The 23,993-nt window shown below is 55.3% G+C and overlaps 3 protein-coding genes across 3 annotated transcripts; 1 reads left to right on the plus strand and 2 right to left on the minus strand.

Moving 5' to 3' along the window:
• The first annotated feature begins 1,154 nt into the window (after positions 1-1,154).
• SERINC4 (serine incorporator 4) lies at positions 1,155-9,533 on the plus strand. Its single transcript, XM_063142679.1, has 12 exons — positions 1,155-1,220; positions 4,051-4,218; positions 4,478-4,656; positions 4,802-4,881; positions 5,671-5,764; positions 5,873-6,084; positions 6,961-7,056; positions 7,140-7,266; positions 7,826-7,898; positions 8,554-8,605; positions 8,914-9,061; positions 9,270-9,533. The coding sequence occupies exons 1-12, from the start codon at positions 1,155-1,157 to the stop codon at positions 9,478-9,480; spliced, it is 1,506 nt and encodes a 501-aa protein (XP_062998749.1). The 3' UTR covers positions 9,481-9,533.
• Positions 9,534-15,697: 6,164 nt separating this feature from the next.
• Positions 15,698-16,593, minus strand: SERF2 (small EDRK-rich factor 2). The gene is made up of 3 exons (XM_063142288.1): positions 16,532-16,593; positions 16,293-16,401; positions 15,698-15,966 (listed from the first exon to the last, which is right to left on the minus strand). Exons 1-3 carry the CDS (start codon positions 16,536-16,538, stop codon positions 15,897-15,899), a joined length of 186 nt encoding a protein of 61 aa, XP_062998358.1. The 5' UTR covers positions 16,539-16,593; the 3' UTR covers positions 15,698-15,896.
• Positions 16,594-16,690: 97 nt separating this feature from the next.
• Positions 16,691-22,178, minus strand: LOC134409774 (peptidyl-prolyl cis-trans isomerase FKBP8-like). The gene is made up of 8 exons (XM_063142680.1): positions 21,648-22,178; positions 20,567-20,736; positions 19,952-20,040; positions 19,606-19,823; positions 19,093-19,265; positions 18,743-18,820; positions 18,401-18,514; positions 16,691-17,323 (listed from the first exon to the last, which is right to left on the minus strand). The coding sequence occupies exons 1-8, from the start codon at positions 22,120-22,122 to the stop codon at positions 16,691-16,693; spliced, it is 1,950 nt and encodes a 649-aa protein (XP_062998750.1). The 5' UTR covers positions 22,123-22,178.
• Between the last annotated feature and the right edge of the window lie 1,815 nt (positions 22,179-23,993).

Consider the following 23,993-nt stretch of genomic DNA (forward strand, 5'->3'; position numbering starts at 1 on the left):
AATATAACAATAAAGACAGAAGTTCCTGCTCCACTCAGGTCTCATTTCATGTGAAAAATGTGATTTTAAAAAGCATTTTAAAATTCACCTTGCCAACGCCAATGCAGGCCATTATTCCTGTATTGCAGGAAAGAGCGTAATATAGTTATAACACATACATTGCAGGCAGTTGCCCACGAGAGCATCTGGTACCGTGGTCAACATTGACATTGCAGACACTCCTCATGACAGTCCCTATAACTAATCACCCAACGAGAGTCCAAAAATCCAGGCCGCCGTGTGGATCTATATCAACAAACCTGTTTGAGCAGTTTAATCTCCACTGGGAGCAGGTCTTGTGTCAAGCAAATGGGTCTTATTTGCCCATTCAAGATCGAAAGATTTTGCATCACAACAGAAAACAATATCTTGTTGCTGGGAAATCCATTTCCCCGCAGCTATGATGAGAATTGCAGCCAAGCCCAGAGGGAACAGGGAATTCTCAGGGGGGCTGTGGAAGAGGATGCCAGGGTCCCTGCTGCTTAAAAAATGCCAGCGCTGCCCCGTGAGCTCAGGCTGCTCACACCTGCTTGATCCAAAGTCGCACCACGGCTGCCAGGCCAAGAGGCCAGTCGTTCTGCAGGGGTGGGGTGCGATGGGTGGGTCCCAGCTGCCTGTTGCCCTCCCTGTGCTCAGATCAGGGTCACCGAGGCTCATGAGCCAGGCCAGGACCTGCCTTTCACTCAGTGACACGCTTGCCCTCTGCTCCCTGCTGGGTGACTTCAGGCAAGAAGGCGCCTGTCCCTTTCATCCTGCAGAAGCCTGATATCCCCCTGGCTCCAAGGAACAGCTAAGCTCTCTATTTCTGTTGGGTAAGAGGGTTAAGGAAGCAGATTTGGCTCCTGACATAATCAGGCAGAAAGGCAAGTTTCACCTAGAGATCAGGTGGGAAAGCTTCCCCCCCCCCAACCTGGCATGGCCAATCACCAGTCCCAGAGATAAACGGTGGAGGAAGGGCTGTTCACTGTGGGCCAATCCTCACCTCCTGACTAATTGGCTTTGCCTTTGCATCACCTTTCTAGAGAGCAGAGAGATGGTCTCCGCACTTGGCAGGTGCCACCTGTCCCTGGGCTCTGCGGCTGAGCAAGGGCCTGGGCCCATAGAGCTTGGAGCAGATGACTAGGGGGGCAGCCTCTCTCCCAGGGAGAGACGGGATGGTGCTGGCCTGCTGCAAGGCCCAGGTAAGTGGGAGGAAACGGGAGGCTTTGTGCCCATCGAGGGCTCCTGAGCAGGCTTGCTCTAGTGGGTTCTGGCCACAGCTGTAGGAAAGGCATCCAGTAGAGGGAGGGTGTGGCCAGAGCAGGTGATGTCATCTGTGTCGTGACAGCGCTCCTGCCTTGGCCAGGTGGCATCGTGGGAGATGTAGCGCTCCCAGCCCAACCTTGCAGGCCATGCTTCTGTGCAAGGTGTGGCTGCCTGGCATGAGGAAAGGTCCTTTCAACCCCATTTCCCTGTAAGCCATGCAGTGACTGAGAGGTCTGGATGGACATGACGCAGGCCCCCAGTGACTCTTGCGAGCAAGGGACATGTGCGCTGCTTGGCCTGCCCACTGTCTCCTGGTAGCAAAGAGGGCAGCTGCAGGAGGATCCTGCAGTCCTCATAGGATGGCTGATTCTCTTTGCAGGCCATAAGAGTGGCCACCTTCCAGGGTCAGGCCACATATCCGTCTCTCTAGGCAGGGCAGGATAGAAAGCCATTTCAGCTGTGGCTGCCCTCGCCTGGTCATCAGAAGCTCAAGCTTTGAACTTTTTCAATCTTTCACAATTTTCTGCATGTTTACTTTGCTCAAGCTTTCCCAGCCTTTACTGCCCATCTCAAATCCCATCTGTTCCCAACTCTTCCTTGCCCTCTTTGTTCAAGCAGCCTTCAAGCTGGCTGGGATCAGATGGCACCAGACCAATACTAGAGATGGCCCTGGTAAGGTGCCAATACTAATGGCAACAGACCAATACTAGAGATGGCCCTGGTAAGGTGCCAATACTAATGGCAACAGACCAATACTAGAGATGGCCCTGGGAAGCTCCTTGGCATTATTCAGTAGCCCAGGAATGGGTGGCGGGCACTTAATTTTATTCAAATGGATTCCTGACAGCCTCTTCTTTTGAGAGGGAGCAGATGATGTCTCTGTGTCTCTTTACATGTCCTGCTGTGTTGCATCTGTGTTGGGTTTCTGGAGATGCCCTGCCTACAGAACTTCACTGAATTGATTGCAAAAGGCACAGCCCATCTCTCTTGTTCCGGCAGCCTCTGGGCACATGGAGTAGGAGGTCTTCACTGGCCGATATCCCGGCAGGTTTAGCAACACGCTAGATCTCCTTCCCAATTGGGCGGCTTTAGCAAACAGGGTGGGGTGTAAGATGTGCAAGTAAGAGCAGCGGACTCCTGTAGCAGCGCATCTAATCCTCCTCTGGCATCTTGGTGGCCAGATGGACTGGTCAGTTCGGTGTAATCCTCTTGGGTAGCCATGGGTAGAAGACTGTGGCTAGATGCTCTGTGCGGACCTTGCCTTGTAGGGATGCAGTAGTTGGGCTCAGCAAAAGAAAATGTATCAGAGCACAGGAAAACCACCGTGTCAGTCTGTAGCAGCAACAAGAGAGGAAGCGTAAGGAGGAAACTTGTTCTTTGTGGCAGGCGCTTCTGAGTAGAAGTGAAGTGACTGACTGCGAAGGCTGCAGACATATAGAGACACCCAGGAGGATCAGGCAGACTTGTGAGGGAGGAGGGCGCCTTTTCTTTGGCAAAATACACTTAAAGCATACAGGCTTTGTGAGGTAGTCAGACCAAAAACTAATCTACAAATACACCTTCCTGTATGTCCACAGTGACATTTATCTGCAACAAATGGCAGAAAGCAATTTTATCGAGGTGGAAAGTACAACGAATGGTACTGGGAATGCAAGCAGGGCTGACATTGAGCGTTAGGAGACCCTGTGCAAGGTGCCCTCTGGGCCTCCCAACACCCCCCCCCCAGCAAGCTTACCAGGGGGTGACTTGGGTGAGTGCTGCTGCTGTGGAAGACAGCAGTGGGGGGCGGCGGCGGGGGGCAACCTGGCACAAACAAGAGACACACCAGGCAAAGAGCCACCAACTCAACTTCCCCAGGAGCATCCTGGGTGAGTTCAGGCCACGGCCCCCGCCTTGCCCAGTGCTTCTTTTCAGAGCACTTGGCTCTAAAGGTCTGGAATTAAACGGGGACCGTGGCATCGGCAGTGGTGGGCCCTGGCCTTTGCCCCACCATGCCATTGGCTGGTTCCAGGCCTGCAGATTGGATATATTTGTCCACTTTACATTTCTAACCTGTTGTGTTCTAGAGTCTCTTGAGTGAGTTACACTATACCTATGAGGGTACAGAAATATTGCAACCCACCATTGGAACGTACGATACTAGGAGGAAGTTCTGTGTAAGCTGTCAAGCCATCACCGGGGTGGTTTTATATTTTTTTGCCTGGCCGGGGCAGAGGCTTGTGGGTGGTAGGACCGCCCTGGACTCAGGAGGCTCCATCTGCAGTGAACACGGCCACCCCACCCCCGAGCAACAGATGGTGGCTGAGCTCCCCACTCCCCCTGACCAGTCCACGTGCCCCCCTCCCTGCAATAGAGCCAGGCCAGAGGCACAGATGCAAAGCCCAGGGGCCCTGCTGGGTGGGGCTTTCCAATGCAGCTGGACCACTGCCTGGCCGGGGGTGAGTGTCGCCCCTCGTCCAGGTGCTGTGGGGCAGCGCTCTTTTCAGGACACTGTTCAGTCAGGTAAGGCAGCCCCAGGCTGCCCCTCGACCTCATGGGCAATCCTGGCTCGGCTCTGCCTGTCTCTGCCCGATGGCCTCAGAGAGGCAGCAAAGGTGAGGAGGCCAACTCATCCTGGGTCTCTGGAGCTACAGGGCAAGGAGCCCTCCTGGCTGCATCTGGAGCCCTCTTGGCTGTGTGTTGAGCCCTCCTCCTCCTCCTCATGAGCCAGGCCGAGGGGGGTGCTGAGCCAGGTGTCATCCCCTCCTCCCCCTCCCCCCTGCTCAGGTCTGCTGCTGCTGCGGCCCGGCTCCTTGCGGCCTGTGCTGCCCCTGCTGCCCCAGCATCAAGGTGTCAACGGGCACCCGGCTCCTGTACATGCTCTTCCACATCTTGGCCTGTGCCAGCTGCTGCTTCATGCTCTCCCACACTGCGGCGGAAGCCATCAAGGAGAACGTGAGTGAGCGCTGGGGGCGGGCAGGCGTGGGTGGGTGTGCGGGCGTGAGGACCTCTCACCATCACTCATCGCCTGGGAGACAGGCTCTCCCCGCAAGCAGCCTCTGAGTTGTCCCCCAAAGCGCCTGTCCGAAGGGTCCCCTCTTGCGAGAGGAGCCTTCCCCGGCCGAGTTCTTCCCAGCGACGAGAGCTCTGGTTTGGAAACCCCTCCCCTCCCCTCCCCTCCCCGTGTCTCACCCAGGGCCTTTCCCCCACCCAGGTGCCTTTTTACGCAGTGCTGTGTGAGCACCTCCCTGGGGGCACGGACTGTGACATCCTGGTGGGCTACTCGGCTGTCTACAGAGTCTGCTTTGGCACTGCCTGCTTCTACCTGGCTCAGGCGGCCTTCCTGCTCAACGTCAGGTCCAGCAGAAACCTCCGGGCTTTGCTGCACAACGGGTAAGAGAGGGGGAGGAAGACACCCACCCTGGCTGCGGCAGCGGCGGCGGCTGGGCTCCTTGGCTCTGTGCTGGAGCAGGGGAAGTGGCAACGCCTGCAGCCCTGGGCCCAGCCTGCCTTTCCATAACCTTGGGTTCTATGGCAGGTTCTGGTTCCTGAAACTCCTCATTCTGGTGGGGCTTTGTGCAGCAGCTTTCTTCATTCCCGACCAGCGCTTCATCCGAGGTACGCCCTCCCCGCTGACTTTCCATAGATGCCCCCTGTAAGGGGGGGAGGGGCCACTCAGGTGACCCACAGGAAAGGTCAGTCAGGGGCTGCAGCCAGTGGTGTGTGGGGCCAGAGCCCATAGGAGAACATTTCATTGAATCATAGAGTTGGAAGGGGCCTATAAGGCCATCGAGTCCAACCCCCTGCTCAGTGCAGGAATCCACCTCAAAGCATCCCTGAAAGATGGCTGTCCAGCTGCATCTGGAAGGCCTCGAGGGTGGGAGAGCCCACGACTTCCCTAGGCAATTTATTCCATTGTCATACTGCTCTAACAGTCAGGAAGTTTTTCCTGATGTCCAGCCGGAATCTGGCTTCCTGTAACTTCAGCCCATTGTTCTGTGTCCTGCACTCTGGGAGGATCGAGAAGAGATCCTGGCCCTCCTCTGTGTGGCCTTGCAAGATGGGTGCACTTTTTTGCTCTCTCCGGGCCACCACTACCTCTTTCCCACTCACACCCACAAGTGAAAGAGTGATTCCCAGGCAGGCGGACTGGCCTGCAGAAGCTGCACTGGGGCTCAGCTTCTCCCCCCACCCCACCCCACCCCCACCCCTGTAGGGAAAGCCCCCAGCTGCAGATCACTTCCACCTAGTGGTATCTAGCACAGCAGAGCAGCAGTCAGGCACTACTGACCAGAGTTACCCCCCCCCAGCGGGGTAATGTAGCTGGACAGCCAGTGGCCGGGCTGAGCTTCCTTGGTCACTGACCCACCTGCCCACCATGCTCCCTTCTGGCTTTGCCCCCTGCAGCCTGGCACTTCGTGGGCGTCTGTGGAGGCTTTGCCTTCATCCTAGTCCAGTTGGTGCTGATCACAGCCTTTGCCCACACCTGGAACAAAAACTGGTGAGTCCACCTGCAGGCTGGAGGGGGCCAGACTCTCTTGGAGTGAGGGCCACATGGGGGGTGGGCGAGGAGAAGGCAGCAAGGCTCACAGCAGTTTTTCCCTCCCAGGGTCAGCGGAGCCGCCAAAGACAAACGCTGGTACCTGGCCGTGTTCCTGGCCACGCTGGGCTTTTACACCGTGGCTTCCATGGCCTACACCGTCCTGTACAAATTCTACACCCACCCAGGAGGCTGTGTCCTCAACAAGGGGCTGCTGGTGCTCAACGGATGCCTGTGCCTCCTCATGTCCTTCATGTCCATCACGCCCTGTGTCCGCCTGCGTGAGTGCCGTGGCCACGGGCCTTGGCTTCTTCCTGGCGCTGGCTGGGACTGGGGGCGGGGGCGGGGCGTGGACACCGCCTGCAGACTGCCACCAGTGCCGCCTGTGCTTCGAGGTGCTGGGGCAAAGCCCTCCTCCCAGGCCCAGCTGGCTGCCAGACCCGAGCAGGGAGGCTTCTCTGGCTCCGGCTTCTTTCTTTATGGTCTTCACAACACTGAGCATGGTGCGGTTTCAGTGACAGGACTAAGTTTCCCAAGAGAAAATGAAAGGGTACAATTCTTAGACCAAAGCTTTGCTTCAAAGGCAACTGAAGGGAAGGGGAGCTGCCCGGTACGCCCCTTTGGCCGGCTGCTTCTGCCCCATGGCATCACACCCTTCTTAGCACTCACTGCAAAGTGCCTGGTCACTGGTCCCTTGGACACCTGGGATGCTTCGCTTTGCCCACTCGGGTAACAGCTGGGGTGGAATGAAGGAGGGAAGAGGGGCAAGCTCACATTCCGGAAGGGCGGCCCTCTTAGTGGGTTGCAGCGAGAGCAACGAAGAGCTGCTCTGAGGCATGAACTGAATGCACCGTCTCTTCCTGCCCTGAAGGACTGTCATACTGAGCTGGAGCAGTAAGGCTGCCTGAGAGGGAAGGCGCACCTGACGTACATTTCATAAGAGGTGTTCAGTGGGTTGGAACAAATATTACTGCTGGCCTTTGACAAGCCCCTGTTGTTCCTGTCCTGCACAGCTGCGCCGTGCCTAATACTGCCATGATTTATGCTTCCAACCGGGGGTTGGACTCGATGGCCTTTTAGGCCCCTTCAACTCTACTATGCTATGATTCTGTGATCTTGCTTCCTGACAGCACCCCTCCTTCCCCCTGTGCTCCTAGGTCAGCCAAGGTCCAGCCCCCTGCAGGCCTCCATCATCTGCTGCTATGTCATGTACCTGACCTTCTCGGCCCTGTCCAGCCGGCCACCAGAGAAAGGTCTGTGTCTCTCTGTCTTTGCATGACCATAGAGAGTTCAGCAGGAAGCAGGACTTTGATTTGCTTACGCTTTCCTCCCACAGTGCAGTACAAGGGGCAAAATCTTACCATTTGCTTTCCCAGCGTTAGCAAGGATGGAATGCAGACGGAAGACACCACAGTTGCTGTGCTGGGGGCAAGCGTCATGTATGCCTGCGTCCTCTTTGCCTGGTGAGTATTGGCCTGCATGTGCCCAGCGACCTTGGTCCCAAGGCTAGGACTGACCCCCTACCAGGCAGCCTGACAAGAATGGGCCGGACCAGCAACTTGGGGGGAACGACTCCTGCACCCCCTCCCCATCTGAACTCTGGGCAATGCCCTCAGCAGGCTGCGCTGGGAAGCTGCTTCCTCCTGAGGCTTTTCTCAAAGCAATTCAGTTCAGAGATTAGCCTGACCAGCCCTGCCCCCTTCACTTGCCCTCTCCCGTCCCTTTGAGCTCCAGTGCTCCATTCTTGTTCTGGAAGCACCTGCTCAATTAAAATGCCTCTAAATCTGGTTGGATTTGACTCCCAGTTAGCAGGAGTGTGGCTGAACCTTGTGTTGACTCAGTCCCTTGAGCATCTGGGCTGTGCCTGGAGCTGAGCCCATGGGGATGCTAGGATAATGGGATGGATGCTGTGTCAGGGAAACAGGAGATACATGGGCTTCTCCTCCACTGCCCACCCCCCGGCCTGCCCTGCCCTGCCCTGCCCTGGTGGATTTGTGCATTCATGCCCCTCTCCTTCTGCAGCAATGAAGCATCCCTGCTGGCGGAGATGTTTGGGCCCTTGTGGATGTTCAAGGTCTACAGCTTTGAGTTTCAGGTGGGTATGAGATGGGGTCGGGGAGGCCTTTTTGGGAAGCAGCAGCAGCTGCTGAATATCACAATTACCATGCAGCTCCTGAACACCCCAGCCTCTGCCAGAGAGAATTCTATTTTTGTGGGTGTGCATACTTTGTTTTCATTTAGCATTTTAAATTGTAAACAACATTGAATGGCTTGTCCAAAAGGCAGTTTATAACTGCAGTAAATGAAGTACATAAACGGCCGAGTAGTTAGGGCTGCTCCTTGTGAGAATTCCTGCACACAGGTTCTGTTGTCCATCGTCACAGTCCACATGTCTTACTCCCACGCAGGATGCACACGACTCATAGATTTCCCCTGCAAAATGCTAGCCATGGTGGGCCCACTACTACCTTGGTCACCACGTGCAAACATTTTGAAGTTAAAGGCCATGTTTTAAGCATACGTGTGCCCTTCACGAGTGACGCAAGATTCATGCACGCTTCCTTGGCAATCAGATCTGCACAGGCTGTTCGTGCCTGAAAGGGTCGGCCAGGGGACCCCCATCCTGGCAGGTGCCGCCCACGTGAGCTGCTTGGCTCATGTTGTGAACTAAAGGGCAGCAGCCGAAGCCGTGGCGGTGGGGAGGAAGGAGATGCTTCTCTGCCTGACCCGTGTGCTCCTCCTCCTTGCAGAATCCCTCCTGTTGTTTCTGCTGCCCAGAGAAGATGGAGGAGGAGCTGGCAGGTGAGTGCAGCTGGGCTCGGGGAGTAGGCAGGAGGGACTGAGGTGTCCCCCGCCCCCAGTAGCTCTCTTCCACAGCACGGAGGGGGAAGAGGCAGGGGACACTTTTCCATGTTGCCGGAATCTTTTCCCCAGATGCTCAAACAAGGGACAACAGGGTGAGTAAGAGACTCGCTTGCCCACAATGTGGCATCCCTTAAAAGCCAGGACATCTGGCCGTCCTCCTCAGCACTGAGCAGCAGCACTGAGCTGGTGCTGGAGCCCATGGGGGCTCCGTGCTGAGGAGGGGCTTCTGTTTGTACCTGGCGCAGGACAACGACTTGGCCGGGAGGAGCCCTTTGGGGGGCAGCAGATTGTCAACAATGAGCACGACCACGTGGTCTACAGCTACTCCACCTTCCACTTTGTCTTCTTCCTGGCATCGCTGTACGGCATGATGACCCTCACCAACTGGTTCAGGTAGGGATGGCTCCTGTCTTGGGCTGCTCTGGCACTGCATCCCAGCAGGCCGCCTCCTCCCTTGGTAGCTGCCACTGCCTGCTGCCAGCTCCTCTGCCATGGGGTTTCCTCTGGCTGCCCAGCTGCTTGGCCTGTTAGACTGGGGGCTTGGAAAGTGGAGACGTATGAGCTCACAGCACAGTCTCACCCGCCCCAATTCTCTTTGCAGCTATGAGAATGCTGAGCTGGAGACCACGTTCACCCACGGCAGCTGGTCCACCTTCTGGGTTAAGGTAGCTTCTGGCTGGGCCTGTGTCCTGCTCTACATCTGGCTTCTGCTGGGCCCACTATGCCTACCAGACTCGCGCCAGCACAACCGGCCCCTGCTGCGCATGATACGGCGGAGGCGCGCACTTCACCGCGTTAGTGTTGCTACGTAACCTCCAGTCTGTTGCCTTTGCCACAGCTCGCCATAGGCCCAGCCATCGCTGGGACTGCCAAAGGCTCATATCAGGAGACGGGCTGGTGCAGGCCAAGGGCACGATCCGAAGACTTCCTGGCGGACACTGGTGCTGCCACAGGCACTGCTCCAGCTCATGAATGCTCCTGGACCGTCAAGGCGGAAGAGCCAGCGCAGGGCAAAGCCTTGTTGGGGCAGGCTCCTTACAAGCCACGGAGGGATGCTAGAGGTGCTCCCAGTCCTCCAGCACAGGCCACAAGGCTCTGCTGAACATGGGGAGAGCTCCAACGTGGTGGGTCCCCAAGGAGGTGGACTAGGACAGTTGGGAAGAGGGTGAAAGCAGGACGATGCAAAAAATGGCTAGCTACCTTTCTGGTTGGTTGTAGGAGTAGATTTCCTACATTGGCCAGGAGCTGCACTACTAGATAGCCTTTGAGGTTCCTTCCAAATCTATGCTCCATGACAGTTCTATGCTCCATGATCCTCAGGCCAAGGCAACCTGTGAAGCAGCCAGTGGGGCTTTGAGAGTCTTGGTCACAAGGACCTGCAAAGCCGTCGAGGGCTTTGCATTGACATGGGGGTGGGGAGGGGAGAGGGCTTTACACTGCAGCACCCCTTTGCCTGAGGACAGGTGGCGCTGGGAGGGAGGTCCTGCCAAGTGGGCAAAGGCAGGTCCAGTGACAAGGCGCATTAACAGGAGTCACACCCAAGGGGGCTGGTGGTCTTCATGGCCATTCTACATGTTCTGCAAATAAAGTCTCACTCCACTATAATCCTGCTGAATGCATTTATGGAGGAGCCCTGAGCTACTTCCCTTTGCCTCTTGAGCCTGGGCCCAGAGAGTAGAGGCCACAATTATTTATTTGTTTGTTTGTGTGTTTGTATCCCGCCTTTTGCCCAATACTGGGCTGCAGCCCACATGGCACTCCCTTTGGACCCAGGACGCTGAGGGAGGTGCTTTGCCCTCTACAACGCAGTGGGCTGCATTTTTAGTGACCTCCAAGACTTGCGGATTCTGTTCATGGCAGGGGTTAATGGTGCTACCTGGCCTGTTTGCTAGTTTGACAGGGCCTTTTAGCCTAGCAGGGCATGGGGAAGAGGAGATGGGGCGAAGCAGAAATGAGTGCAGCCGGCAAAAGTAGGATCAGAGCTGAGAAAATAAATGCGGCAGGCTTTTCTCGCTGCTAGAGCTCTTGGTTGTCCCAATGGAACTGAGAGGCAGCTTTAGGATTCACTTCTTGGTCAGCTGCAAACAGTTAGGGAAATGCTGTGGGCACAGATGGTCCTGGGTGTCTCAGCTTTTAATTACAAATTCAAAAATGGGATGAAAGCCCCCTGGGGCCTTGTTGCCAACAGATGCACCACATTGTCCACAGATATCCCCCCCCAAGCTTTTAGACAGACAGTGACGGAATGGAGGCTTAGCCATCATTAGGGACTGTGGAAGCTCCAGAGTTTAGTTTCAAAAGAGGGTTTGGAAAGAGAGAGAGCTTTGAAAACTGAGCTTCTCCCAAACATTCTCGGTACGATTTAGAATGGTTGCTCTCAGCCTGAGGCTTTTGGTAGCAGCTCCCCGATGCTCTGGGCTCCCTCCTTTACTACTACCCACCCTTAACTCAAAGACAGCTCCTATGAAGGCTGCCAGCTGCCCCCCAGGCCTCGCAGGTTGAGCCATGTTCTTGCAACACATGAAACCTGGCTTTGGACTCAACAGGTACTTTACTAGGCTGAACATCTTTCTCAAGGTGTACAAGGCAAACAGATCTAGGTGAATGAAGCAACAAAGGTCCAAGAGGAAACGTGGGGTGTTCTGCCTTGGGAATATGGCACAGGTGCCGGAGGAGAAAGCCAGTGTGGCATAGTGGTTAGAGTGCTGGACTGGGACCCAGGAAGACCAGGTTCTAGTCCCCACTCAGCCATGGAAAGCCACTGGGTGACTTTGGGCCAGTCACAGACTCTCAGCCCAGACTACCAGGTTATGAGGATAAAGTCTTAGACGCCAACTGGTCTTTGAGTTATTCTTAGCACTGAGACTCACAAGCTTGAGACCTGCCCTAGCAAAACAATGGCCCACTGCCTGGACTCCCACAGTTCTAGGGCTCAAAACAAATGAGAAAAAGGACTCTGAGGCCCCAAGGCTGGACTCAGGATGAGTCGAAACAAGAAAAGAACGCGATGGGAGCTTCCTGGACATTTGGTTGATTCAAATACAGCCAGTTATACAGGGCAAGATCGATACAACAAATGATAATTGTATCTGAACTTGTTGACCTGGTCAGGATTGGACTGTTATTTCCTGCCAATCCTGGCTAAGTTAAAGATTCTGAATTTGCTGGTGGGGTGGTGGCATATGGCAACCAGCTAGGCATTTGTGTGTTACTTCGGAGCAATTAATGGAGGAGACACGAGTACAACCGTTGCCCTGCATGGACCACCCAGGAAATGTACTGTACCAAAATGCAGGTCCCCACCCAGGTAGCATGTAACAGGTGGGATTGAGGGTGGGATTATGCACAAATTTATTTGGCCTAACTACCTCGGCCCCCATGGTGCCATATTCACAATCAGTGGTGTAGACTAGACTCTCTTCTTCATCAGTAACAAGGGGGAAATCCAGAGAAAACCCTTAATAATGTAGGTCATGATCCAACAGTGTGTGTGGCCAGAGAACATACTTGAAGGGTTGCATCCCAAATACCTTGGAGGTGTGACTGGGGGGAGGGAGGAATTTAAGTGGTACCTGCTGAATGATGAAACCAGTTTGAACTTGGGAGTAGGTGGAGTTTGGGCTCTTGCCTCGATCTCAGAACTAGATTAGTGTCCCCCCAAACCAATCTTGCATAAGCATCCCTGACTCTGGCGGGTGGGGCAGTTCTTGGCCTGAGGGCACCTGATGCAGCCACTTTGCTGAAGCTAGGCAGGCCTGCGCCTGGCCAGTGCCTGGATGCGGGACCCCTGGGCATCTCCTGTGTACGCTGTCTTGACAGTGACAGGGCCTCAAGGGCAGCTGCAGAAGCTCCATCAAAGCGGATTAAGGAGGTGAGACCTGCAAGGCAGCTGCCTCCAAGCCCATCAGCAACAGCTCTCTGGAAGACACAGGCCACAGGGAGAGGGAGCCAGGCTGCTTCACATGGTTCTGGGGGATGCTCAGCACCTGCAAGACTAGGAGCTCTTTCCCCGGCTCCAAGCTTTTGATGATCTGTTAATAGCCTGAGACATTAAAAACACAGGGGGCAGGATTCTCTAAAGTTGACTTGACATCCTTAAGTTTACCTTGTGGCGGTGGTGGGGAGTGGGGGAACCCTAACCTTTGCCTCTGTCCTCTATGTCAGCAGCAGGTTTCTGACATAGAGGACAGAGATGGCTGGTGTCTCTCCACAGCAGCACTGAGCCAAGGGAGTTGAGGGGCATGACGTGAAAGGGTCCCTCAATTGCCTTCTTCAAGAAGAACTTGAGTTACCCACAGACTGTGAGTCACTGTGTAACCGAATGCATAACAGGGTCCAACCAGGACCCAGTGCAACCAGTTCCTAGTCTGGACCCATATGCAGCCAGACTGAAATGGAACTCAGAGCTCAAAATGAATATTGAACCTGCTCAGTGGAGCTCCACACTAGATGCAATAAAGACTTCAGCAATAGCCTTGAGATGGCACCTTGTGCTGCAGAACTGATTGCTCTGGGCCTCCTGCTGAGTTCCAGATTCTAGGCATCCACCACTGATCACTGTTGGAGGTGAAGATCCTTGGGCACGGCTCCCCATTTGGGTTGAACCAGGATAACATGATACTCAACTTCTGGACATTTCTGGAGATCCATGCCATATTGGGTCAGCCCCCAATGACTGGACCCACATGCACAGCCAGAAGATATAGCTAAGAAGGGCATTTTTAGTGCTAAATGTCCTCAGATACAAGAAGGCCAAGTCCACACTAAACTGTGAGAGTCGGCGAAATGCTAGTACACCAGTTGAAATAGAATTTAGTCTATACCTTAGGATGCCAGTATGGTTGAGCTGCAGAGTCAAGGAGGCTGTACAAGGAGAGAAGAGGCAAGGGGCAGTGGAACACATCCATGCCTATGAGCTGTCAGACACATCTGCCTGGACACCAAATGCTGGACCAGATGTACCTCAGCTTAATTCAACTGTGACAGAGAGGCCCAGCCATGGCAGCTCCTGCACATGTGCAGTTTGTGTTTTGGGGTTTGCATCTTCCTGCTTGCGTCTTGGCTACTGAATCCATTTTGTTCACAGAAAGGCAGCAAAGAGGCTTGCAGGCTTCCAGGAATGAGAGATGCAGCTGATAACAGGGGGGTGAGTACTTACCTGGCTACCCACTGATTCTATTATAAAGCAGGGTGGGGGGCACTTTTCAAGGGCCAACTTTTGTGCTGGGAAAGCTGCTGGGCCAATGGGGAACCACTGTGAGCCTGCACCCAGCCCAATGGGTCATCAGTTCCCTGTTACAAGGATTTGCCCCCATGGAACTCCAGATACATGGAAATGCCCAACTATCAGGGTTGCTGCTCTTGCCAGGCAGCCCATGAGGGTACCGATCAAGTGGCTAATTTACAGCCTTGACGGGAAATATGGCCCAATCCCTCGTGATGCCTTTTGTTCCGTATACCTGTACCTGTCACTCCCCCACTCCCCCAAGCATAGCTGGTTTGAGATTAATATGAACTCTGTTATGCATTCTGTTACTCAGTGACTCACAGTCTGTGGGTAACTCAAGTTCTTCTTGAAGAAGGCAATCAGCGAGCTTTAGTTCATTCCAGGAGCAGGAAGCTCCTTGAGGTCTCCTTACATTCCCAGAAGAACTACGGATCCCTTTGTCCTCTCCCATCCCAAGTCCAGCCCCAAAGTAAGAGAGCCCCAAGGTGAGCTCTCCTCTCCTCTCCCGCCCAGGCCTACAGAGCCCTGTTCTGAGGGATGGTGCAAAGGACAGGGTCCGGGGCCACAGTGTGTGTGCACAGGCGTTCTTCCCCTCTGTGTGGTTGTGTCTGGTTGGTTTCTTTCTAGCATCATCTCGTTTTCCCTGAGTTAAAGAATCATCATCTTCTAGTGCTGCTGCTCACCTCAGCTAATTTTTGTGAACTTGCCTAGAGGGCTTTGGCTATCGGGCGGTACAGAAATGCAACAAATAAATAAATATTCCCACAAGAATGTGAAGAAGGTGCTGGATCTTAGCCTGGAAGGGGTGGATCTATAAAGAAGCTGAGGGTCTCTGGCAAGGCAGGAGCCGAGAGAAGGTACAGCAGTCCCCTGCCAAGGGCTACGTTGCCGCCACAACCCCCAAGACGGCGCCTCTGAGGCTGATGGCTGAGCAGAGCTCTCAGGACAAGGCTCCCTCTCAGCCAGAGGCTCCAGCACAAAGCCGCCTTGGCTCTGCACACGCCACCTGCATCACTTGGATACATGGCAAGGAAAAGTAAGACTGCCAGTACTTCTGGGAACTCCTCAAGCCAACCCCAGTGGCCGCAAACCTAAAGTGTGGGGTCTTTGTACAGTTGTGTGCATTTACCCTTCAGTCCTTATTCAACTGGTGCCCTGTTTTTGGTATTTCTGCCTCTTCCGGGTCAGCAGCCTGACAAGGGAACCTCCGCCCTGCCCCACAGGAGACTCCTCTGTCATCTCCTTTGCTTTTTGGCACTGGACGAAGCCTCTCCTGCTCTGTTGTGGCTTTAGAGGTTACTCTTACAGCCACCTCTCGTGGATGGTGTAACTGGTTTTCCTTCACATTGCAGAGGGTTAGACTAGATGATCCCAGTGGTCTCTTCCAACTCCACAATTCAATGAGTTGATCTGGGCTTTCCATTCTTATGCTGCCTGCTTCACTGGTTTTTAGCTGCTGCTATTATCTCACATACTTTAACATTTTTAAAAAACGTTGGTTTAGGTTTTTGATGATTGTTCAGATGCTTTTATGAACTTTAAAACCAGCTTAAATGCAATGTATACATTAAAACAATTCATACATTAAACCTCTTCCATGTTACTGCAGGCTAGCTCTGCCTCTTTATGTAGCACCCATTCTTCTGCTAGAGCAAAGCTCAGATAGCAGCTATAGACCGTCATACAAAGCTGCCAACACCCACAACCTGGCATGGATGAATCACAGAATCTCTCTCTCTCTCTACTTCTGCTTGCTTTAAACCAGATGCTGCTCACTAGCTGCAGTAATTCTTCACCCAACGCAAATGGAAAAGCTATTTTAATGATGCATACCAATTCAAGCATTTGTGTGATCAGGGTGCTGCCGCAGGCGTGCTCAGCAAGAAGAACAGCCCTGTGGGCCACTACAGTTCCGTCGCGGTTACAAGCCAGAGCAGCAAAGCATGATAGCGAGGGCACGGGAGCCTAGGCCGGGTTTGGCCCTCTTGTTTTCGCCAGATCCTATTTTGGCTGTGGTGGCTCCTTCTTCTCATTGGCGGCCTTCTGCTTTTGCTGCATGATTTCAGAGTCTCTGTGGAAACAAAAATGTGCAGCATTCTAGCAAGCTGTGGTTACTGAAACACACGATGTGCCGCTGGCCGCTGGCTTAGATAGCTTCGGGGGGGGGGGAAGGAAAGGGGGGCCTAGCAGCAGCAGCAGCAGCAATCTTGGCGGTGGCAGCTGCTCAAGGGAGCCTGCGTGGCCTGAGCCAGACTACTACAGGCCCCCAGTTCCCTGTTGCCCAGGCAAAGGCAAGGAGGGGCGGAGGGGCGGGCTGTTGCCTGCCCGCCCCGCCGGGAAGAGGCTTCTGGGCAGACGGGGCGGCCGCCCGGCCGCTGCCTCTGGTCTGGACCTCACCGTTGCTTGCGGGCGGCAGCGGAGAGCCCGTCGTCGCGCCGCTTGCCCTTGCCCGTGTCCGTCTGCTTCTTCATGTTCTTGCTTCGCGCCAGTTCGCGCTGGTTGCCGCCTGCGGGGCACAGAGGGGCGGGGAGCAAGGTCAGCCCGGGAGGGGAGGGGGCGCCGCGGCCCGGTTGCCCACCCCCCGCCCCCCGCCCCCGCGCTGCCCGGCCAAAGGGAAAGGCGGGGGTCTGGCTCACGCGTCATGGCTGCACTCGCGCCCCGTCCGTCGGCCGTCCCGTCGCAGGCCCTGGCAGCCCCGCCCGCCCCTACCCCTGGCCCCGCCCCCGCCCGCTGATTGGCCGCCCCGCCCAGCGGCCGCTTGCCCCGAGTTCGCGCGGCCCGGAGGCGGTGCCTCCCTAGACGGACAGCTCAGGGATTGGCTGTGGGGGCGGGGCCGCAACGTGGCGGCCCCGAAGCCGCGCCCCTCCTCCGCGACCGACTCTGGTGACGCAGCGGGGCGGGGCCTGCTCCGCCTCCCGGGAAGCAGAGGCTGTGGTCCCGTTCACGCGTTCACGTCCGGCACGTGTGAATGGAAGTCGAGGAGACGAGAGGGAAGGGAGGCCCAGGTTCCGCCCAGCCAGGGCCGCGCGGGGACGGTTGCGCGGCGACCGAAGCGGCCACGCTGGCAAACACGGGGCTGCCCCGTCCCGGCCCCAGCGGGATGCGACCCCAGCGGCGCTCCTGGTGCGCACTCGCGCTGCCGCTGCTCGCCGGGCGAGTCTCGCAGCTCTGCCTGGCAAAGGCAGGCAGGCAAGCAGGCAGGCGTGGGCGCGCTTGCTTCCTCCGGCCCAGGACAGCCGCCGTGCGCGCCGACGGGCGCTTAGTCGCCGGCCGGCCAGCCCCTTGCCCCGGAGAGGCGGATTCCTCAGAACTCCGTGAGAAGCAAGGAAGGGCCTTCCTTGCCGCCTGCTGCTGGGGAAATCCGGCGGGCACTTCCGCCACCCCATCCCGGGATCACAGGTGAGGCGGGGGCGGCTTTCGGTAAAGAGCTTGTATACAGGACATAGGCGGACAAGTTCGACAGCCAGCCAGATTTATTTATCCAGAAGCACCCAAAGGAAAATAAATAGGCAGTTGGTCCCTCGACCCGCCCCCGGACTTGTCCCTTCCTGATGAGGAGCTGCTGGCGGCGACCTGTAATCGTCCCTTTCTGGCCAGACCTGCAGTCACCCTCAGGAGCTGCCGTTCCTCCTGTTGCCAGAAGTGCAAAGTGTTGATTGATAAATGATGAAGCCTCTTCTCACTGCTTTGCCCAGAGCTGTGTTTCAAGCGGGGAGGAAATAACCAAACAGAAAACAGCCAATCAGTGGCATTCAGTGTTTTGGGTTCTTAAAGCTCTGGACAAACATTTAACTGTTATTATTATTATTATTATTTAATGTAAAGCCCAGAAGCACTGGATGCAGAGCCCGGTGCAATTGCCACAACAGAAGCCGCTGCACCAGTTCCTGCAGGTAGGTAATGCCCTGAAAGTTGTGCTCTCAGCCTCTGGGCTAAGTGATACAAACAGGCCAATCTCTGGGTTGAAGATAGCAAAGTGAAGAGACTCTCCAGCAAACCCAGTAGAAAATTGCAAGGGCACGAGCATCCAGTGCAGAGCTTCAGCTAAGATATGGAAAGTGTCCACCCATCAGCAAAGTAGCAAGGTGGCTATGGAGCAACATCAAAATGAGCTTCAGTTGAAAAGGATTTTCCAGCTCCTCCTGCAAATGGACTGCCTTCATTTGTTCTTAAAAAACATCATCATTATTGCTCAACTGAAGTTGCCTTGACCTGTTGGGGCAGCACCCACCTCAGTACTTACACCCTCATCTCAGCTGTGGGGTAGGAACATCTGTCTGCCAACAAAAGGGGGGAGGAGAGAGAGGGAGGAAGCAAGTGCCCCAGAATAGCCTCTCCTGATGCCCATGAGGAAAGCTGCCCAGGGGACATGCTGCCTTTGGCACAGGCGTGGGGACTGAGCTCAGCACCATGGGCCGGGGGCAGGGTGAAGAGATGGGAAGCGATCTGCGCGAGGGGGGCTGACTGTGCAGGGGGACCGCTTTACCCTAACCCTGATGACAAACCTGAGAGGTGTGAGCAACGGTGGCGGCTGCAGCATCTTCCTGGAGGTGCCTTGCTGGGCCTTGTGGCTGCCCCCTCTGCCGTCTGGCCAGCTTGGAGAGCTCCGCATGGATAGCCTACAGACAGCCAATGCCTGTTAGTCCTCCTGGGGAGCCCCAGGCGAGTGTGTTCTGGGACGGCGAGCTGCCCCTCCCCGCCAAGCGCTGCTCTATCTGCCCGATGAGCCTGATGGCACAGTAGCACGCTGGGTGCTGAAGCAGAGAGAAGGCGGGGCGCAGCCTGTGCCACTCTCTCCATAATCCTCGCCCCCGGCCTGGATTCTCGGTTGTGCTCTGTTGCCTCACCTTGGTGGTTGGTTCCAACTGAAGGGCTCGCTTCAGAATGGCCATGGCAGCCTGGTCCTCTCCCCGCTCCGACAACAGCTGAGTGGCAGAGGGAGAGGTTACAGAGTGGGCTACTCATCAGGGTGGCCGTAGCCCTGCCTGCCTGCCTGCCTGCCTTCTCTGCAGCGTTCCTGTGCGTTCTTGCCACTTTGGCCACACGGGCCCCTTCCTTGCCCTCCAACTCAAGTCAGAACCAGCAGCTCAGGCCTGGCCCACTCCAAGTCTCGGGTAACTAGGGAGCCTTAGGCTGCTCTGGCCCCGGGCTCAGCCCCCCTGTCCTCAGGCTGATGTCCCTCGTTCAGCTGCCATACCTTGCCTTTCCTGTAAAGGGCCTTGACGTTGTCTGGGTCCAGCCGCATCACCTCATTGCAGGATGCCAGGGCCTCATCTAGCAGTTGCAGCTTCAGCTGGGCAGCTGCACAGTTATTGAGGCATTTGACCTGAAGTTCACGTAGCTCCTCGTCCTCCTCTGGGCTCAGGCAGTCTGAAGGGAAGCCCGAGCAGGCCCTCTCAAACACATGACGCCCGGAACTGGGCCTCTGTGCTAGAGCTCGGTCAGGAAGGAGCGTGTGCTGCTGGGCCTGGGCTGCACACCTCCCCCTGACCACCCAGGATGCCTGTGCTTCTTGAGCAGTGCCCAACTTTAGGGGCAATGCACTGTTCTAGGGAGGCGAGATGCCCAGCAGCAGCTTTCCTTGTCCAAACTCCGTTCTAGCCAATCCCTGAAACTGCCCAACGAGCACCTGCGTTGCTCTGCCAGGATGGCTCTGCACTCGTGCTCCTGGGCCCATGGCTTCCCACACCCAGGGACCAGAATGCCGTACCTGTACTGGGCAGGAGCAGCACACACAGAGCCTGCTGGTAGGAATGCAAGGCCTGCTGGTACTCCTCCCGCTCAAAGTGGAAGTTGCCCCACTCCCGGTTCTGGTTGCCCAGGCTGAGGCGCTCCATGGCTGGCAAGAGTGACGGGTCAGGGCTGTCCTGCACCTGCAGTAGGGTCACCTCATACAGCAACTTGGCCTCCTTTGGGATGTCAGGTTCTCTGTTAATTGAGGAGAGGGGGGTGGGAACATGCATTTGCCCCTGATGATAAAGCAAAATGTTGTTGAGACTGTTTTTGCTCTCCATCCCCACCGGCTCCAGTCCAGAGCAGGACTTTGCTAGCCCTACCTGCCCAAGTGGCCGTAGGCACATGCAGGATTGGCGAGGAGAAGGGCAACTTCGCCTAGCTGCATGGACAGGACTCCAAGCTCCAAGGCCTAGGAAGAGAAACAGGAGGGGGATGCCCCAAGTGTCCCCCTCATCCCACGGCCACACTGGGCGCAACACATTGCAAGTGGAGTTTGGCTTGGTGGGAAAAGCCCGTTAGGCCCCACAGGGGGCTACATCCTCTGCACCGGCCTCCGTGATGGAGCATAGACCAGAAACGGGGGGGGGGGCACTGTGAGCAGCAGCGTGAGGTCTCTAGCCCTTCCTGTTGGCACAGGCTTGCCAGAAAACATGCGCTGAGCTCAAGCAAAAGCAAGAAGGAAGGGCTCCTGTCCCACATGACTAGGACAACTGGATTCCCCCAATACTGCAGTGAAACAACAAGAAATTGGGCAGGTGAGGTTCGGAAAGGGCTGGAGGACCTCCCCTGGTTCTGGAATGCTAGGCAAGGGCAGGGGGCCAAGATAGGAGAGGATGGAGGTGCTTCAGCCTTGCTGGGAAAGCCCCTCCTCGGCCATCTTGCCCTGCCAGGAACAAGAGGGGCAGCCCAGTCGTCACCTTCATCCCACGCCTGACCTGAATGGCTGTGCCCTGGCCGAGGACAAAGGTGAGCTTTGGGTCCTTCTCCACCAGGCTCTGGTCCTCCAGGACTCCCAGCAGCTTCACAGTCACCTCCTGGCCTGGCCGTGGCCTGCCGCCCTTTCCCTGGCCAGCTCTCACCAGCCACTTCCTCAGGCCCTTGTCCTCTGGGGAGCAGAAAGGGATACGTCAGGGAGGCCTTATCAGAAGGGGCACAGCCTGCCCTGGTCAGGTGGAGGGGTTCTGGCTCAGCTCCTAGCACTTCTAAAGGCCAGCCTGTGAGGCCCTGAAATGTCACATGGGCTCCATACACACCCTTTCCCTTTCAGTTATGATTCCAGAACACCCACGGTCCAGGAATATGGCCCAGCTCACTAGCAGCTGGATTCTGCCAGTCTTTCGGTGAGCCCTGCCTGACAACCCCCCTGCCACAACCCAGATCTTTAATTCCCCATTCCAGCCAGAACCCAGCCTTTGCAGTTTGATTTTTCTGTGCAGCCTCTCATTTCTCCAGCCCTTTGGTTCACCGTAATGGACACAATTCATTCTGTGGGGATCTTGGCTTTACACAATCCATTTTTTATTCTCTGGTGCCCAGTGGGGTCAGAGCAACCAGCCACTTCTCTGGCTTGCCAAGGCAAAGATGCAGATTCCAGTTCAGAGGGGGGGCTGCTGTGCCCAGCAGAGAACATGGGAACTCGCAGCTGACCTGGGCTCAGAAGTCCCACAGAACAGGCGGTTTCCAAAAGCCTCATCAAAATGCCTCCCACTCCCCTGCTCTAGCCCCACCAACCCACCTGGGCAGTAGGCAGACCGGAGGCAGGAGGTTCAGCAAGCAGTCCATGGGGCTGGCCTCACCTGGTGGTGGGTTTGCTAGCCAAGGATGGCAGCTGACCTAGACAAGCTAGGTGGCAAGAGATCTCAAATGGGCTCAGACCCACAGCAGGTCTTCATGCCAGGAAGAGGCTGCCAGCAAGGAGGGGCTGCTGTCAGAGACAACCTGGCAAGATAGCTTCCCAGAATGTGGTGGGCTGGAGAGCTCCCCTTTGCCACCGCCCCCCCCCTCCCCAGGACTCACCCAGGAGGTCCTCCCAGCCGTCAGCAGCAAAAAGGTCCTCAAAGCTGCCTTGCTTCGCTGGTCCCAGCAAGCGCTCCAGGCGCTGGTAGAACGGCTGCTCCTCCTGCTGGGGCGGAGGCACCTGGATCGTGGTGTGGGGCAGCAGGAACTGGACTCTCTGCCGCAGGCGGGGGCTGCCCTCTGCCTCCTGCCCATGCCGGCCACTTGGCTCTTCCCCATCCTCCAGGGCTTCCATACCAGGAAAGATGGAGCGCTTTGCTGGGGGGCTGATCATCAGGTCCTCTTGGGGCTCGCTGCTCCCCCCTGCATGTTGCATCCAGGGCAGGGCTGGAGGTGGAGGCGAAGGCGAGAGGCTCGTAGGCCAGCTAGACTGAGTGGCTGCTAATTCCATTACTGCCTCTGCATGGCGATTACAGTAAGCCCTCCCTACGCCCCAGCTGCTTGGCTCAAGCTTCCCTCCAAGTATCGATTCCATGTGTACGTGTGCATCAGGCCACAGCTGGTTTCACCAATGCCTCCAGTGTCATTCTGTGTCAGTGTTTCTGCTAGCTTAACACAATTTACCATTGGTCTAAGCATATTGTTGCTGGAAGCTGAGGGTTCCAACCAGGCCTTCTAAGCTTTAAAAGACTGTTAGCAAGTAGCTTCAGGGCTCAAGGAGCACAAAGGGGCACAGACTCTTGTAACCAAAGTACAGACCCAGAATGTCTCTTCAGGCTGTGCTCTTCAGGCTCCCAACCCAAACGGAAAAAAGCACATGTGGCAGAGAATCCTCAAGAGCAGGGCTGACCATGAGAGAGGTACTGGGCACAGGAAGGGGTTTTCCCCGTCTTTCCCATGGCCTCTAAAGCTGGAGTTGGAGGCGAGGCAAGAGAAACTGCCACTAGGGTCTGCAAGCTGGGCTAGTCCAGGGGAATCCTTTCTCTCTTCATCCCCCGTTCTCCAAGAGCAGGTGGCACAGGGGAGCATCCGTCTCTCCAATTGCGCCTGCCCTCAAGGCTCCTCCAGAAGTAAGTTGCTGCCAAAATCCTCCTCAGAGGAGGGGGCACCCACCTGGGAGCCCTGCACGATCTTAGGCCTCCTTAAGGGATGTTACGGCCCCTCCCTGTTCTGCGGATTAGGACCAGTTGCCTGGGCCTTAATAGGCTTAGTGATAAGAAACAGGTGGCCACGAAGCACATGGCCGAAGCCCTGACTTGGTGGGCATCACAGGAGAACAGGGATCTCTGTCCACAAGAAGCAGGTGACTCTGGGAGCAGCTCTGGCCCTTTGGGCCACCTGGGCAACATCATGGGCCAAGCTCCTCAGCAGGCCAAGGCAGAGGAGGGAAGAGTTCTGTGCTGGCTGGCTGTACCAAAAACAACATAAGCTAAAAGCATTTACTGGAAAATAAAGTTGAATACACACATATGGCTTCTTTTTCTCAATCTTGCCCTTTCTTTGACAAATAGAGTGTGATACTTCCTTTCTGTGAATTTTTCTAGACTTTCCTTTTGCTCTTCTTCACCCTCTCCACCAACCCTTCTTACTCTCGCTTCAACCACTTTCTCTGACAGCTGCTAAACAACGTATGCTGAATTTTTAATTTACCCCAGAATAGTAGTTTTAAATCAATATTATTTTTAAATAGTTTTTCTGCTTTTAAATTTTTATATATCTGTTTTTAATGTTCATTGTTTTAAACTTTTGTAAACCGCCCAGAGAGCTTTGGCTATGGGGCGGTATATAAATGTAATAAAATAAATAAATAAACTTGCCTATGTCTTCTGGGAAGTCAGCCCCTTCATAGGGAAGGGGTTTTTCTTTTCTTTTCTTATACAGCTCACCAAACCCCACCGTGGCAATGACTAGTTTTCAGCCTTACATTTTCTTGTAAATGCTCTGACTCCTTTTGACATTTTCAATGGTCAGTGTGCTCTTTCTTTTCATGACTCTTAGTCTGCATCAAGATTTTAAAAGCAGCCCCCAAGTATCCATTTTCCTTGCTTAGGTTTTGTTTCCATTTTAAAATTTGAGAGATGCTTTTCATACTCCTTTGCACTCTCGTGTTCTACCAATTACTTATTTTCAATGTTTTCCTGCATTGGTTGGGTCAGTTGTGCACATATTTATCTCTGCTAGATGTAGCACAACTGGGTTCAGACAACACAATAGTCAACAGTTGATTAAGTCCTCCACGGTAGACCAAATAGTCCATCGTTGATTGTTGTGTCTCCTGTCGGGCTCTACGGATTATTGCCCGTGCCTACATGGTTGCAAGGCAAGATCGGCAGAAAGCCCTGCTGCTCTTGCCCTGATAGGCAAGGGTTATAATCCAGTTCTAAGAAGTGCCTCGGGAGGTGCTGA

This window comes from Elgaria multicarinata, chromosome 16, assembly GCF_023053635.1.
Source record: "Elgaria multicarinata webbii isolate HBS135686 ecotype San Diego chromosome 16, rElgMul1.1.pri, whole genome shotgun sequence".
In the NCBI taxonomy this organism is placed as follows: domain Eukaryota; kingdom Metazoa; phylum Chordata; class Lepidosauria; order Squamata; family Anguidae; genus Elgaria; species Elgaria multicarinata.

Bases quoted from the DNA above. Each gene is read 5' to 3' on its own strand.
- SERF2 (XM_063142288.1), bottom strand. The intron at 15,967-16,292 runs GTGAGGTCCAGA...TTGTTTCCACAG, and splicing joins GCTGCCGCCCGCAAGCAACG to AGACTCTGAAATCATGCAGC.
- SERINC4 (XM_063142679.1), top strand. From the start codon at position 1,155: ATGACTAGGGGGGCAGCCTCTCTCCCAGGGAGAGACGGGATGGTGCTG. The intron at 6,085-6,960 runs GTGAGTGCCGTG...CTGTGCTCCTAG, and splicing joins CACGCCCTGTGTCCGCCTGC to GTCAGCCAAGGTCCAGCCCC. The intron at 9,062-9,269 runs GTAGGGATGGCT...TTCTCTTTGCAG, and splicing joins ACCCTCACCAACTGGTTCAG to CTATGAGAATGCTGAGCTGG.
- LOC134409774 (XM_063142680.1), bottom strand. From the start codon at position 22,122: ATGGAATCGATACTTGGAGGGAAGCTTGAGCCAAGCAGCTGGGGCGTA. The intron at 20,041-20,566 runs GTCAGGCGTGGG...TTCTCTTCCTAG, and splicing joins GCCAGGGCACAGCCATTCAG to GCCTTGGAGCTTGGAGTCCT. The intron at 19,824-19,951 runs GTAGGGCTAGCA...CTCAATTAACAG, and splicing joins GCCTACGGCCACTTGGGCAG to AGAACCTGACATCCCAAAGG.